The 14732-nt window shown below is 39.1% G+C and overlaps 1 protein-coding gene across 10 annotated transcripts in view; it reads left to right on the top strand.

The window, feature by feature from the left end:
* Positions 1-14732, top strand: part of ARID1B (AT-rich interaction domain 1B) — a 335724-nt gene that overhangs the window by 186435 nt on the left and 134557 nt on the right. For 6 of the 10 annotated variants that reach the window (XM_037392401.1, XM_037392399.1, XM_037392405.1 and 3 more), the window contains exon 5: positions 1274-1315. The exons of the other annotated variants lie outside the window; for them this stretch is intronic. In XM_037392401.1, coding sequence (XP_037248298.1) covers positions 1274-1315 — 42 coding nt within the window. The remainder of the gene's footprint in view (positions 1-1273; positions 1316-14732) is intronic. 10 annotated transcript variants of the gene reach the window in all.

The raw sequence follows: 14732 nt of genomic DNA, 5'->3' as shown, positions 1-14732 counted from the left end.
TGTTGCTAGATCATGACATAAATATATTTAAGTGCTGCCGTCATTGTTAGTTTATCAGCCTTTCCATTATAAACCCTCTTGTTCAGGGGTTTATAACTCTGGCATTATAACGTGCTTCAGGCTGAAACTTGACATTCATTTTTTTCCCTCTTGATTTGCTTTAAATCCTTCACTCTTCTTAAGTTAAACTGGAGATTAGATACATTAGTTATAGTTATACTAGTTGTATAAATTACAATGCAGCAGTAGGCATTTTAAATAGGATGTAAATCACAGAAATAGAGACTTTCCTAGTTGTTAACTGGGAGCCTGGGAGTAGAAAACTGGGATTATTTTCCTGAGCGTGTCCCTGGCTTGGCATATGACTACTAAGAAATTATTTAACCTCTTTCTGCCTCTCTCTTCTGCCTGTATATTGGGATGATGACATTTCTTATTTCACTGGTGTATTGGGAAGCTTAATTAATTAGATTTCATAAAAGCACCGAGATTCTCAGGTGACAGGTGCTGAAGTGTGAAGTATTTTTAAGGAGTCTGATGAAAAATCAGTGTGTCTGTTGCCTGTTGTCCCACATTAGCGAACATCAACTCTTAGAGCTGTGTGGTATGTGGCAACCAGCAAGGAGCTGGATATGAAGCACCACTAGATGACCGAGCAGCTTGCTTTCCTCAAGCTTCCAAACATTCACTGTATCTTGCACCCGGCTAGTCTTGGCCTTTGCCTGGGGATTTTTTATTCCCCAGGTTCTACTGTTATCAAAGAATTTGGTATGCTCAAGGCAGGACAGGAGCCTGCAAGCAAGACCTCTTCTGCAGTTTCCCATCAGGGCTGTTCCACTTGGTGCTGGTGCAGGGGTTACCCAGCCTGGTTAGAAGATAATAGGAGGGGAAGAGTTCAGATTCAGATCTTTCCAGCCTGTTTTTACAGGGAGATTGTGTTGTGCTCGGGCAGCTTTTTGGTGTAGCCAAAACTCCATATGGAGAACAGTGTTTCAGCCATAGTACAGTAAATTCTGGGACACTGACAGGTACTTTTCACGTCGTTTCAGTTAAGAAACCTTGTTTGTGCCTTGAGGGATATTTTTGGAGTTTCCTCCCTTGAGGATTTCTTTTGTCAGCTGTTAGTTCAGAGTGTCCTACTCTTTTCTAGGGTTGACCCAAACTGGCATCTTCATTTACAGATCTCTTTGCCTGGACTGTGGTGCTGTGCTCAGGAGAGAGAGGGTCTTGATGGTGGCTAAATTTGAAATTATCTTTCTCCTTATAATTTCAGGTTGAAGTCTTGGCCTCCGAGGATGCTACATTTGGACACAAGGTGTGTAGTTTGATGCAGTTTTGTTATATAGGTCCCATCAATTTGTATTACTGGATGTGAAGTCACAGATGACAATTTTCAACCTGAGAATGGAGGAGCCTGTGACTTGCATCCATTAATTCAGAAACTTTCCCTTACATGTGGTAATCTGAGAATGACACACAGGCTGATTTAATCCTGTTATTTGGTATAAAACCTGTGAGCAAATTTTACTTACGGAAGCCCATGTGGAAACATGGACTATCAGCTTTGTAGTAAATTCTAAGATTGGACTTACCCAAATGCTGGATTTGGTTTTGTTCCATAGATTTGCAGCTCAAAAATTACAGTTATCTGCTTTGCAGTGTGCAGAGTAAGCCACTTTGCTCATAGTCCTTTTTCACAATGATTCTCAAGTAGAAAGTAGTACATTGAAAAGCTGCATCACCCTGTGTTCAATTGTAGATCCAATGTATGGCATGCAGTTTGCGTGTTGGAGAGACCATTTTATACCTGCTCTGCTAAATGAATGGGCTGTATCCTAGTTATTGCTGAAGTTTCTTTGACCGGTGAACATTACGGTGATGACGACAGTTGAGCACTAATAGCGGATGATTTTAAGCAGGGCAGATTGTGTGTAGGCTATAACTAGTTAGCTAGGAAGAAAGTGGATGGGGAGGGGTAGAAGGAGATTGTAGGAGCAGTAGGCTAAATCATGACAATGAAGTTTCCTGCTGCTGAAGGCCCACATGCTGTGATACTACTGCAGGTGAGAAAATAGCAGTGCTGTTACTGTCAAGGCAAAAAAAAAAATCAAGAAAATATGAAGTAATTTCTGTAGGTTTATATAGAATACAGTAAACAAAATTAACCAACAGGAAAAAAAAGCTTTAAAAGCACCTAAATATTCATGATGCCAGAATTTGCGTTATGTCTGTAGTGTACATTTTTATGTTGATGTGTGATAAAGTAATTTAAATAAATTCTTAAAAAACAGAACCACTCCAGTATTATTTAAGTAATTAACATATGGTAGTCTGCAGTATTTTCTGGGTTTTATTTAATACCCAGCATGCACACAGAATATTCATTGAATAGATAATGAACCTGGAGGGTCAGATCTTGTGAACTCATGTCCATAATCCTTCAGACTAGGTGGGTAAAAAGAAATATTGCTGAAGATTATTGTAGCAAATCATTCTCACAACTAAAACACTGTGGAGGAGGCATCTTGATTTTTTCGTCGCTAGACTTGCAGAGTGTTTTTCAGTCTTTGAGTCATCTTGATGGACATCCTTTGAAACGCCTTTTTATTACCAGAACTTCTAAGAATTTTCTATTACTAAGCTTCAGTTTTACAAAACCGAACCAGTACTGTTGTCAGCTCTTAACATCATCCTTCAGAGTCCCAAGCAACTTTTCTGTAAGATTTAGCTTCAGAACCAACAAGGTCTTTTTACTTTCTTAAAATAGTAGCTTTACATAGGGATGTCGTGTACTTTTTAATTAATAAAGAATAAAAGTGAATGTATCATTCCGAATTTGTTGATCCCAGAATTAATTTTAGCTGTCTTTTTAGGCATGCAGTGAAAGCCCTTTCTTTCCTCCTCTCCTGTAAGAAGTGTTTTCTTTACTGTCTGTCTCAATGACAAATGAATGTCAGTGTCTCTGTTACATTAACAAATGAGTTGGTATGCCCACGGAGAAGACCTATAAGCCCAATATTTTTAATGGGGAAAAAATTAATTCTGTAAATTAGAAAATAAGTTGGTATTGTGAGTAGCAGATAATGAAGTTGAGAAGGATGTAAGACTCGGAGTTCGCATGATGTAATGCTTTCCTTGATACCAGCTTTTAGCCTGAATTTCCCTCCAGGTCTGTCAGAGACTGTTGAGAGGTCTGTCTTTACGGTTCTGCATCTAGCATATGCTTCGGCTTGAAATACTGTAGGACCCCTCTGTATGCATAAGCGGAAGCATAATTCGCTGCAGGGGATGACTCTTCTTCTGACTGTATCCATTCCACCTGTCCTTAGACACTTACCACTTAATTTTAGGCTTGTTGACGGGCTGTGTTGCCTGTAGATGTTAGAATACTGTTTTTAAAAAAGGATATTTCTAGACTGCTGAAAGAGCTTACAATGTTATCTGTTCGTCTTAAATTCTCTGTGGTTTTAGTCTCATGGTAAATACGTATGCTGGCAGCGAATGGGGCTGTTTCCCAGGAAAATACTCTGAATGAGGCAGCAGAACATCGTTCAGCTTCCCTGTAGTTGTCATCGGTGAAGTGATCTGGCTGATGGAGTCTGCCCCTTGAATAGTTGTCTTTGATGCTGATAAGTCCGTGTAGAAATCGGCTAAAGGATGTTTTGATGCAAAATATGCATATTGATTTGGACAAAATAATTCTTATTTTTTAAAATAAGATAAAAGCTATTGTTTCACACTGTCAAAATATCCAGGGAAGAGGCACCTTGAAGTACCAAATCTTATCTTTACTCCATAAACACAGAGCAGGTGCAAATTGCAGACCGTTAACAATAGTCCTTCAGAATGTTCCCTCCACCTCACCTTTTTAATAATGACAGTCTTCCCAAAACAGAGATAGAATACAAGGCATTTATTGGAGTAAAAATGACATCTCAGTATGATTTTTTTTTTCCATTTTGTGCACATGTAAGACCAGTACTCTTTAATAGGCCATGAAAATTTAAGCAGTTTTTCAATCAGTTGAAATACAAGTTATTGTTTGACAAGTATAAAGATGCACAGATTTGACAACATTGCTGTCCGGACCTTTCCTTCCTTTGGTTGACTAGTAGGAAGCAAAGCCATTCGGCTTTCTTTACAACTAATTTTATAGGAGGAGGAAGCTGTTAGCATGCTGTAACAGCTTTTTTGAAGACGGTAAGCTTGGTGTTCAGTTTAATTTACACATGCATTTGCGTATATATTTGTATGCATGCTTGTTTCTTAAAGAAAAGAAAAAACAAAACCATCAAGCTTTTGACTGCTCCTTCTGTTTCAGTATTTGGAAGGGTTGTGCTATATGCGTGGTTGTGTATGGAGGGATGTAGGGAAGATGATCACCTAGCAAATCACAAACAGCTGATCAGGGAGCTAGGATGGACTTAACAGTTACACCTGGTCCATTCAAAGTCTGCTAAGTATGAACTTAGATACATAATAAGTTTCTTGAAAACCACAGTTGCCAAGAAAGTAACATAGAATAAGAGCGGATAGATGGAGTGGTATCTGCCCAAGTCTGTAGTCAGCACACAGGAATGTATTTCAAAGTTGGAAACTCCTTCAGTAGCATTAATCTTATTAAAGCCGAATGATGACGTGTAAAATACTAACAGTGCCAATTTATTTTGTGTTTGTTTTAGCTGGAATAGGAAGATCCATTTTAGCAGATGGGACCAGTGTTCCCAGATGGTAGAGAAAATTAGGAGGGATACAAAGATGCAAAAAAGAAAGGCAAAAAGAATAAAGTGCACGGAGCAGAAATAAGAGGTAAAAGGTTTAACCGTCTTGAATGATGCTGATTTAAACACCAAGGCAATGAACAAATAAAAATAATGTCTTGAGTTGTTTAAATCCTCCTAAGAGGTTTAGATGCTCAATTTCCACTAGAACATTTTAATCCCTGAGGTAGAATTGAAGATCTTAGTCAGAAAGGTTGGTTATTATATAAAGATTTAACCCACATTTTATTGTTGTAGGAGTCACATATTGGCATCAGTTGGAATTCCGGTGTCAAATGCAGTATCACATACTCCAGACAGGCTGCAGTTGGTGTCTGGCCCTACCTTCAGAATGAGATGCTTGATTTTTTTTAAATATTTGTGCTCAGTTTACTCTCCTGTCCCTCCCTTTCCCTAAGGCTTTTACTGTCAGCATCTACCTGACCCAAATAATGTAGGGTAGAGGAGGCTTCATTCAGTTAAGCAGGGTGAGATCACCTCGTGTCTAAACCTGTCTGTGGACGTGTGAAGTGCCATAAGCTCTGTTTGCAGAGACGGTGCAGCCCGCCTACCGCAGCTAATGCCGAGTTGCAGTGATCGCAGCTTAGTGCAGCATTAATATAAATAAGTTTGTTAATGGCAGTCCAGCAGCTACATGTCAGAAGGCTCACAACTTTGTGCAACAGGAAAAGAGACACTTATGTTCCCACAGTGGGGGAGCTCCACCAAGAACAGGACTCTCTTACTTGGTAGTGAGCTTTAATCCTTCCATTGTGTGTCTTTTTAAGCTGTGTTGTGATGTAATTGGCTTAATCATTACTATTATGTTGCTTTGCACAAGTTAAGATTGTAATTTGACATATGGAAATAGATGGCAACTGGATTAGTGATTTGCAGGTGTCATTTAAAAATGGGGCAGGGAAGGAAGCCTGTTCATATTTTGCAAGCGGCGTGTTTGCTAATGTACAGAGGCAGAATTAACTACACAACTGCATCTCGCGCTGCCTTGAAGTAGGAGCGAGCTTCACCTGTTCGTTTCTGGGACTGTACTGATGGCGTTGAGGAAAAAGAATCTCATTCCCGATGGATGTGTTCACTTGTAGGAGTGATTTTATGTTTCCTTTGCAGAAGACAAATACAGGAGAAATGCTTTCTCTTTGATCGAGAAATCAGCATAATGGAGACACAGCTCTATTTAAGAAATGCAGCAAGGGTGGTATTTCTGATGTGGCTGTGTCTGCGCGGTGGAGCTTTCAGCATTGTTCGTGGAACTAGCCGTATTCTTGTTCTGTGACACAGCATAAAGCAATGACCTTGTCTCCATAATTTAGTAACTGTGGAAGTTGTTGAAGTAATCTATTCCTAAGTCTTTTTAAGTATGTGCTGCTGTGATGCAATTTTAAAATGTTTTTTCTCTGATGCAGGGTACATGGTTTTAAGAATCAAGTATGCTTAGGACTAAAATATCTTTTTTTCCTCCCCGACATGATACGTTTTCTTGAGTTTATTAAGATTTTTTTTCTTCTTCTTCTTCTTTCCTGCACCTTGCAAATGCTGCTTTTTTGCAACACTGAGTAAACCAAGGTGTATCTTCTGTAGCCCATTTATTTTCACGGTCCCAGATAACCAGAAGTTCAAATCCTGAGGGGTAGTTCAGCTACACGGTGTAGCTACGTGTCAGCTTCCTGGTTTGAAGCATAGGACACCAAAGAGAATACATTTGGTGTCTGACTGTGAGTTATGACTGTGCAAATCTAGAAGGAAACTGTTGTTCTAGTGGTACCTGTAACACGGAAGCCTTGAGCTGCAAGATGGAGATGCCATTGGAGAAAGCATGTTCTCAAGATATTTTTTTTTTAATTTGTATTAGCTTTATTTCAGCAACATAGTACTTACTTCTTGGAAAGAGGGAGAAAAGAAGCCATTGAAAGAAGAAAAAGTAGACATTAAAATTTTTTTTCTTTCAATGCCTTGTTTTAAGACTGCTTTCTTTTGTTGAAGACTCTAAGCAGCCTCTGCTCCTGCCATCTGGTGGTTGCTAATAAAAGTTGCATCCTCAAAGCCAAATTAAATTGTTTTAAAGCCAATTAATCCTTTTCAGAAGAGGATGTTTTCAAGTGTCTGAATTACCTCTGTCTTGATATGTTGACACTTGGAGTGTCTATGTGTGTGCTTAGTATATGGGAAAATATAGATAAATGAATTCTCATTTACATCTGTCAGTGCGGTGTTGACTTAGGTAGGAATATGGGGGTTGTAAATAAGTTTTTGGATTTGTTTCAGCTTAGAAAAAAAGAGATACTCATACTAGCCTCCAGTAACTTCTGTTTCACTGCTCAGAGCAGAGTTAGGATTACGTGTTTCCCCAGTTATGTTGTTTTCTTTGTGGAGTTGTTTCACCTGAGGCGTTCAGATGAGTACAAGGATTTTCCAACCTTCTTTCTTTGAGTCATTTTTAAAGCTGTGTTTTAGGATTGCTGAAGTCTTTCTGAGTGCCCTCTGTGCTGTCTTAAGAGTAGAGAATGGCATTCTAGCACGGAATGAGGCGCTCTTTTAATATGCTTAGGGACCCTTTGCAGATGTTTCAAAGTGTTTTGAAGTACTTACGACTAAATAGCAGCGAGTTAAACAAGTTTGTGCCTGGACCTGTGCATATTGCTGCTATGTTATTCGGGACAACCTGAGAACATGCAAAACCAAGCAATTGTTATAAAGTTTTAGAAATTTCATCTATGTAATCAATAGTTCTTAATGTCTGGTAAGTTTAGTCTCAATAAATATCTCTGTGGTTTGGGGTTTTTTTTTGCCCGATTAGTTTTATAAAAATTAAGAGGCACACAAAGAGATTTAGAGCCACAAGTTCCTCTCCATCCATTGCACACACCTGACTGTGGTCCAGCTTTGTCCTGAGTTCTGCGGGCTGTAGAGGAGCGTATCTAAGCACCTTGAGTATGGAGGGTGAAATCAAACAAGAGTGTTGTACCCCATGAAAAGCCATTCCAAACAACACCTGCTTGTTGTGGTACCCCACTCCTCACACAGCTCCCTCCTACTTCCCCTATAGAGAGGATTTGAAAGCAGTGTAGGAAGATGGAAAAAAGTGAGCACTTAGACGTCCTAATGCCCTCTTGTGCAGTAGAGGTGGATCTGGAGAATTCCAAAACAGTCTTGCATGAAGGAGAAAAGATTAAATGATACAAAGGCTGTGTGTGTGTGTCTGTGTCTCTGTGTGTGTGTGTGACTCCTCTTAGCTGAGAACTCCCAGATGTGAGAATGTCAATCCATGCTGGATAAATGGCGTCGTAACAGTTGGTTCTTTCCTCCTTGTGCCCTGTAGCCCACACTCCTGGACTACAGTCTCAGGAAGGACGAGACAGGGCAAGGCTTTAAAAAGGAACTGTCCCTTTTAGCAGTGTCCCTGTGTGGATACAGCATGTTAGGCTTTCCTGGATATTCCCTTAGTTCCTTTCTTTCTAGTGACCCAGGCTAGCAATAAATACATGTTTAATGCTCATGTTCAGCATGAAGCATCTCATGATGCTTGCAGAATAAATACTGATGGCCTCAGGGTTAGACTTAGGCAGTCTGCATGGGTATGTGGTAACATTGGTTTTACAAAGCTCCTAAACGCTCTGTGGCAAGCTGGTGTGAGGCTGGCTGGTGAACATAGTGCTCTCCTCAGCAACCTAGGACACGGCTGTCCTGTGGTTTGTCCAGCACCCTACAGCCAGCTGGGATTAGTGCTAAAAACATGTAAACTGCTAGCTTTTTTCCTGCATAATCTCTACTTTTGGCCATACATAAGCATATTAAACAGCCTTCATCTCTAGTACCATGCAGTCTGTCATCAGGCTGTGGATGGGGTCACGCTTCAGGTTTTTATGCAAGTTTAAAGCTCCCACCACCTTTCAGAGAGTACCAGGGGGCAGAAATCAGTGTGCAGCTTTCGGAAACAGAGGCATATGCAATTCAAGGCAAGTGTTCTGTATTTGCTCAAGTGGTGCCTGTAAGAAGGTTTGACAACTGGTTTTGCTTTTCTGATTTATGAGTTTCCCCTCTTTGGGCAGTTCTGTGCCGATTTAGGTTGCCACTTGGTTGAAATTAACTGCTGCAACCTTGAACCACTCACCTCTTGTGGCAGCAGAAGCAGCAGTCCATACTTGCCCCTGCTGCTTTTTTGAAGAGGGGGTCTGTAGTATGGTTTGCCCTTTCCAAACTCCATAGAAATGCTAGGAAAGTGCAAACTTTGCTACCACTTCTGTGGCAGGAACATGCATCACATTGAGGGTTTGACTGAACCCGCCATTTCACACCAATCACTATGATGCAGCAATAGAATTTACCACCAAAAAAAGAGAATTGATTTTCTTAGTCTGCCTTTTGTTAACTCTCTTCATGTTAAACTGGTGGGAGCCCTTAGGTGGCCTGAGTCTGGTGTGCCTGAGCTGGCTGCCCAGGTCTGGCTGAGTCTGCTGCTCCCGGTCCTCCCTCCCTCAACTGCCTCCTGTCAAGATGTAACTGGGGTGATGCTTGCCTGATAAGGCAGGTCCTTTACAGTTCTGTGTGGCCCCTTTGTTTTATGGGGCTGGTTTGAACTTTGAGGGAGTATCATATTTACCAAGAAGTCATCTAACAGTCAGAACACAATGTTTGCTTGTAAATACCTGCACATTTTAAATGAATGTTAAGGCAGGTGGTCTCTTTGTTTAGGGGTGGGAAGAGGGCAGGACAGAATATTTGCAAATAGTTTGCTGTTTCTTCTTGATTAGGAGAGCAGGTTAGACCAGATTTCTTTTTCTTCTGTAAATTCTACCTGATTGCACAACTGGTGAGACCAGAACTGCTCCCTCCAGCAACCAACCCCACCTTGCTACAGGAAGCATGCTCCGATTCATACTGCAACTTAAAAAACAACAACAAAGAAGCCACAAATATTTTTTTATACTACTGTTCATTTGTTTGCTTTTTTTTTTTTATAGCATTCTTCTTTTAACAGCATGAAATACATGTATAGAAAAAGATTCAGATTTCTCCTGTGTAGCTGCTCCCCCTGATTGCATAGCCGGCTTGTTAAAACTAATACTAGGTTTGAAAATTACGAATTGCAAAGAGGAACGTGAGAAAGTTGTTGGGTAGACAGATGTGATTTAGGTTTTCATTTCTCCTTTTTTTTCTCTGAGACAAGGTCAGGTGTGTATCATGCTTCAGAGCTGTGCTTTGCTGGAAAAAGGGTTGTTGACATGTCGCAGATTTCAAAGAGAAAAAACAATGGCAATAATGCAGGATCTTGGGCTTTTTACTGAATGTACATTTCTTCTACAAAAAACATTGCTTTGTAACTTTGAAGCTTCAATTATTCCATTGTTTTTTAAGAATTCTTCTTGTGGGATAGGGTTTTCTAATGAATTGGGATTTTGATGGATAATTTTATTGGATTAGAATGACACTGGGAAGTCCTGTTTTTCAAGGTCATTTCTTTGATTTTCTTGGTGAACAGTTAATTATACAGGGCCTTGGTATTTTCTTACATAGGAAGATAAAGATTACAGATGGTTTTCACACTATTGCAATGCTTTAAATTGTTTAATATTGTAGACGTGTAGGTTATTGTGATGTATCTCTAGTGTAACGATCGGTGTGTTTTTTATGATTTTACTACTAAGTGCTTGCTACTACCTGAAATAGAAGGCAGATGGATTTACAGTCTCTTTAGTAAAATTTGTTTTAACATTTTAATCTGAAGCAATGTAAGCATCATTCGTACTGTTCAATTTAATGTGACTGTCTATTTTCATTCCGCTGGCTGATTTCCCCTCCCTTTATCAAGATCTGTTTGAATCTCCCCAAGCCTCCTGTGAAACTTCCTCGCAGTGTTATTCCTTGTGTCAGAACCAATGTACCAATTACCTTGTAAATGTAATCTATATCTAGAGCGAGTTTCAACTTCAGTCCTTGTGCAAGGGCTGTGCTCCGATGGAGGGATGTCTACCTTAAAAACACTTAAGGGAAGAGCAGTTAGAATACATACTGATTTAAAAATTAATAAATGTATTTAGAGAAACGTGTTAACTGCTGTTTATGAAAGAAAGCAATGAAGTGAATCGTGGAACTGGCTTTTGTCACATCTAAGTAACTAAATATCATTACAGCACATAGGATTGCGTGCAGAAGCTTTACAGTAATGTAGGTATGGCTGTTTATATGCTTATTAACCTGTAGTTTTTTAGCTGTGATGTGTGCACAGTGCTGCCAAGGTCAAAGTTATTAAGCTGCCCCAAATAGTACTGAGGGAAGGAATTACATTAACTAAAGCTTTCTAATTTTTTTGAAGTAAACATTTTTTTTAACCAACAGTATTGTGGAAAAGGATCTTGAAGGAGAAATTTGGGGATGCTGGGCTTGGAAATGGCATGAAATAAAGGAAATTAAATAGGATTAGAACTGGTGTTTTTGGTGGAATAAATGTTGAAGATGATGGTCACAATACTCTTAGGATCCTGTGTGTTGCCAGGCTTAGTTATACAAGGGTTTGAAAGTGAGAAGTTCAAACTTGATACAGTGAGCAAGGGAAAGCTAATGGAGCACATTAAAAATGCAAGCTGACCTAGATATACTGTTGAATGGTGCCATGTGGTGTGCAGCTTTACATGGCAGGCTGCAGCATCTTGACCAGAATAAAGCTAAAAAAGCTGAAAATACTGCACTGTTTACAAGTCCAAAGAAAGGACAGAAGAATTAGGCCATCATGTAATATTTTATATAGGTGACATTGCTTTTTCACTGGGAAAAGAGCTGCTGATTTCTGTGAAATGTATATGACATTTATTTAAAAAAAAAACTACAGAAATTACTTCCAGGGAATGCTTAATATACATGCCCAATCACTACAAGTGCGTGTCTACTTTCTGCTTTCTTCTGTCTAAGCTACATGTACGCAGAACCCTGGAAGATGGAAGAAAAGTTAGTATTATGTTAAGAGTTAGTTATCAGAGCTGAATTCTTTCTTTCTGGAATGTGATGATATTCAGTATGGGAAAGGGTAGCAGAATCCAGCCATTAATCTATGGTACTTTAAATTCCAGATTAACAGAAGTCAAAGTAGCAGAAAACAGTTAATATGATATTAGTTTTCAGATAATATTAAAATAGCTTTTAGCTTCTGTTTGAAACTTGAAGTCTTTCATTCTGTTGTTTAGACAGTTTTAACATGGAATTATTATCTTAGCTTATTTATAAATACCAAAAAAAGCTTACAGAGGAAGTGTTCACTTCCCCCCTACCTGCCCTTGCATCTGCCTTAGCCTCTGCTCAAACTGTACAAATGCAAGCATACATGATTGGGATATTACATATTTTTATAGGACTAGGAGGTTTAAAATTAGTCTTTTTTTTCCTAGGGCTGTAAGTTATAATGTGTTTTCAGTTGGTACAGTAATAATAAGAAAGGCTTGCATGTACCTGTGATGCATTTGATTCCTCCTTGCAGTGACTCATTGTGGATCTCTCTTACAGCTAAGTGCTTGTTCCTTGTGATCAGAGGAAAATGCTACACACCTTCTGCTTTGTGCCTGTTAAATTCAAGTTTCTATTGTAGGCAACATTACACAGCTATTTTTGAGAATTAAAGTGAGAAAAAACATCAAGAACAGTAACTGAAGTGAAAAACAAAAAAAGCCACTTTTCACCCCTCAGCCCTAATGTCATTTTTCAGTGCATTTCTGTTTTCATGCTTGCCTTGTCCAAATTTACAAATTTTTCTTTCTTCTTGTTCAGAGCACCTGTCTTTGATACCCTGTTGAAATTAGCAACCATAATGGTAGTTGCTCTTTTCTCTCTTCTGGAACCTAAATGATGCAGACCAACCTTTTTAAATCTTGTTATGTTAAACATAATGTATAGTTATATCCAGAACAGTATTTTGAGTTCAAGAAGGGATTGTTTTCTCCAAATTTGATACAATTTTTCCCCCTCACCTTTTTCATTCCCTAAGGGAATGGTCTGGAGAACAAAGTGTCCGTGTTCCTGGGAACAGAAATAGATTGTTCCATTCATAATTTAGTGATCTATTTCTGTTTGGCAAAGTTAAGCACATGCTTAACTTCAGGTCTGTGATTAAATCTCACTGACTCCAGTATGACTTAAATGCTTTGCAAAACTGTGGCTCTTATTGCCGTCTCACCATTGCACCATTCCTTCTGTCTTGTTACTCCTTTTTTTTTTTTTTTTTTTTCCCTCCACCCCCCACAACCCCCCGTCCTCTGCCGTGCTGCAAGTTGACTGTGCTTAGTGTCAGCAGTTTATGTTCTGCATGTTTAATGAAGGCCATGGCTCAGCTCGGCATAGCCCTTCCCCTTACGCTAACAGAATTTTGATAAATGAGACTTCCTTGTGTGGAGAGCTGAGAAGGGGCTTTGACAGGAAAAGGCAGGGCATGAAATCAGCAGGTGTCAGAGTGTGCAAATTATAGGCATTTTAAACCAAAAACAAAATAAATAACTTGTTATGACTCACTGTCTTCAAAATGTGTATCTTCCTATGAAGCACAAAAAAGGATTTAACAATACCCTACCAAAACAAAACTAAATTCAGCAAGCACTGATCTGAATCAAGATATTTCTACCTTCCCTTTTGCACCATGTTCCCTGTGCCGACCACCTCAATCATCAAAGTGTGCTATATAAGCAATTGGATTACAGTCATCGTTGCTGAATTTAGCACATGGCAATACATTTCAGTGGTGGTTTATATTCTGTGTTGATCTAAACCATTAGAAATTCTCTATTTTATGCCCACTCAAGTTATTGACTGCGATAGAATAACAGAGGAACTAGTTTCACAGATGAAAAGAAACTGCCAGCAGATATTGGAAGGAAGGTTTTCAACTAAGGTACATTTCTGTGATCCTTCCTCTTTCAGTTCTGTTTTCATTTCTCTGATACTGCTCACTGAGTTCCCCGCCACCATCACCTCTTTCAGTTTTTCTCCTTCATGCAGATGTAACTTGTTCAGTGACCGATCTATTCAGACTATACTGCTGTGTAATTTAAAAAAAACTTTTTGTGTGCTCGCATGCACCAGTGAGGTATTGGATTGTTGAAATAACATCAAACTCTTCACTGGAGATTATAATCTGACATGAATGATTGAAGGCCAGAAATGGATCCTGCAGACCTAAAACTGGAGCTATTTTATTACCTTATCTAATGTTTCATAAAGGTTTCTGCAGCTGTGGTGGATTAGAGATTAATTGTTTTTATTGGAGAGATGAAGAGAAAGGACAGTTGGTATGGTTATAATAATTAATAAATAACACAGTTAATTACTGTGCTGGCTCTCCAGTATGTTCAGAGATTAATTTAAATCAATTTGTGCTCGCTTCTATTAAAATACTCAAAACTGTATTTTTATACACACACACATACAAATATAAAATGTATATACATAGAGCTGGGTATTTAAATATATATGTTTAATTTTATTTCTTGTATATCTATGTTTAATTACTTACGTTTTTTCCCCTTTTTTGGCAGCATTTTTGCATGGCTTGAAAGCAGGGATAACTGCAGACCTTGTAATTTTTTCATAAGCTGGTTCATGCCACACCTGTGTGCCAAATCTTCCTGTAATGTCTGCAAAGAGCGTCTCAGGATTTTCTTGCTCACCTGCCCCTGCCCTCCTTCCCTCCTGTCAGCCAGTCGGGACCCCTCTGCAGTTGGGAGAAGCTTGGGAGTTGCACATGATCACCCACTGGCATGTTCTGGTGTACAGCTTTTCTCTTACAGAGAGTATATTCTTTCTTAAATATTAAGATACACGCTTTATTCTAACACCTTCTCATCCCAAATTTGTATTTAAAAAAGAAAAAAAAAGATAGAGGTTTTTTCTTTTCTTCAGACATTTTACAGCAAAGCAACTGCAGTTGCACAGGCAGTGGCTTCCAACAGTAGCTGTAGACTTCAGGCTATATTGTAC

Source organism: Falco rusticolus, chromosome 6, assembly GCF_015220075.1.
Source record: "Falco rusticolus isolate bFalRus1 chromosome 6, bFalRus1.pri, whole genome shotgun sequence".
Lineage (NCBI taxonomy): Eukaryota > Metazoa > Chordata > Aves > Falconiformes > Falconidae > Falco > Falco rusticolus.
This window is presented reverse-complemented; position numbering and strand designations above follow the sequence as displayed.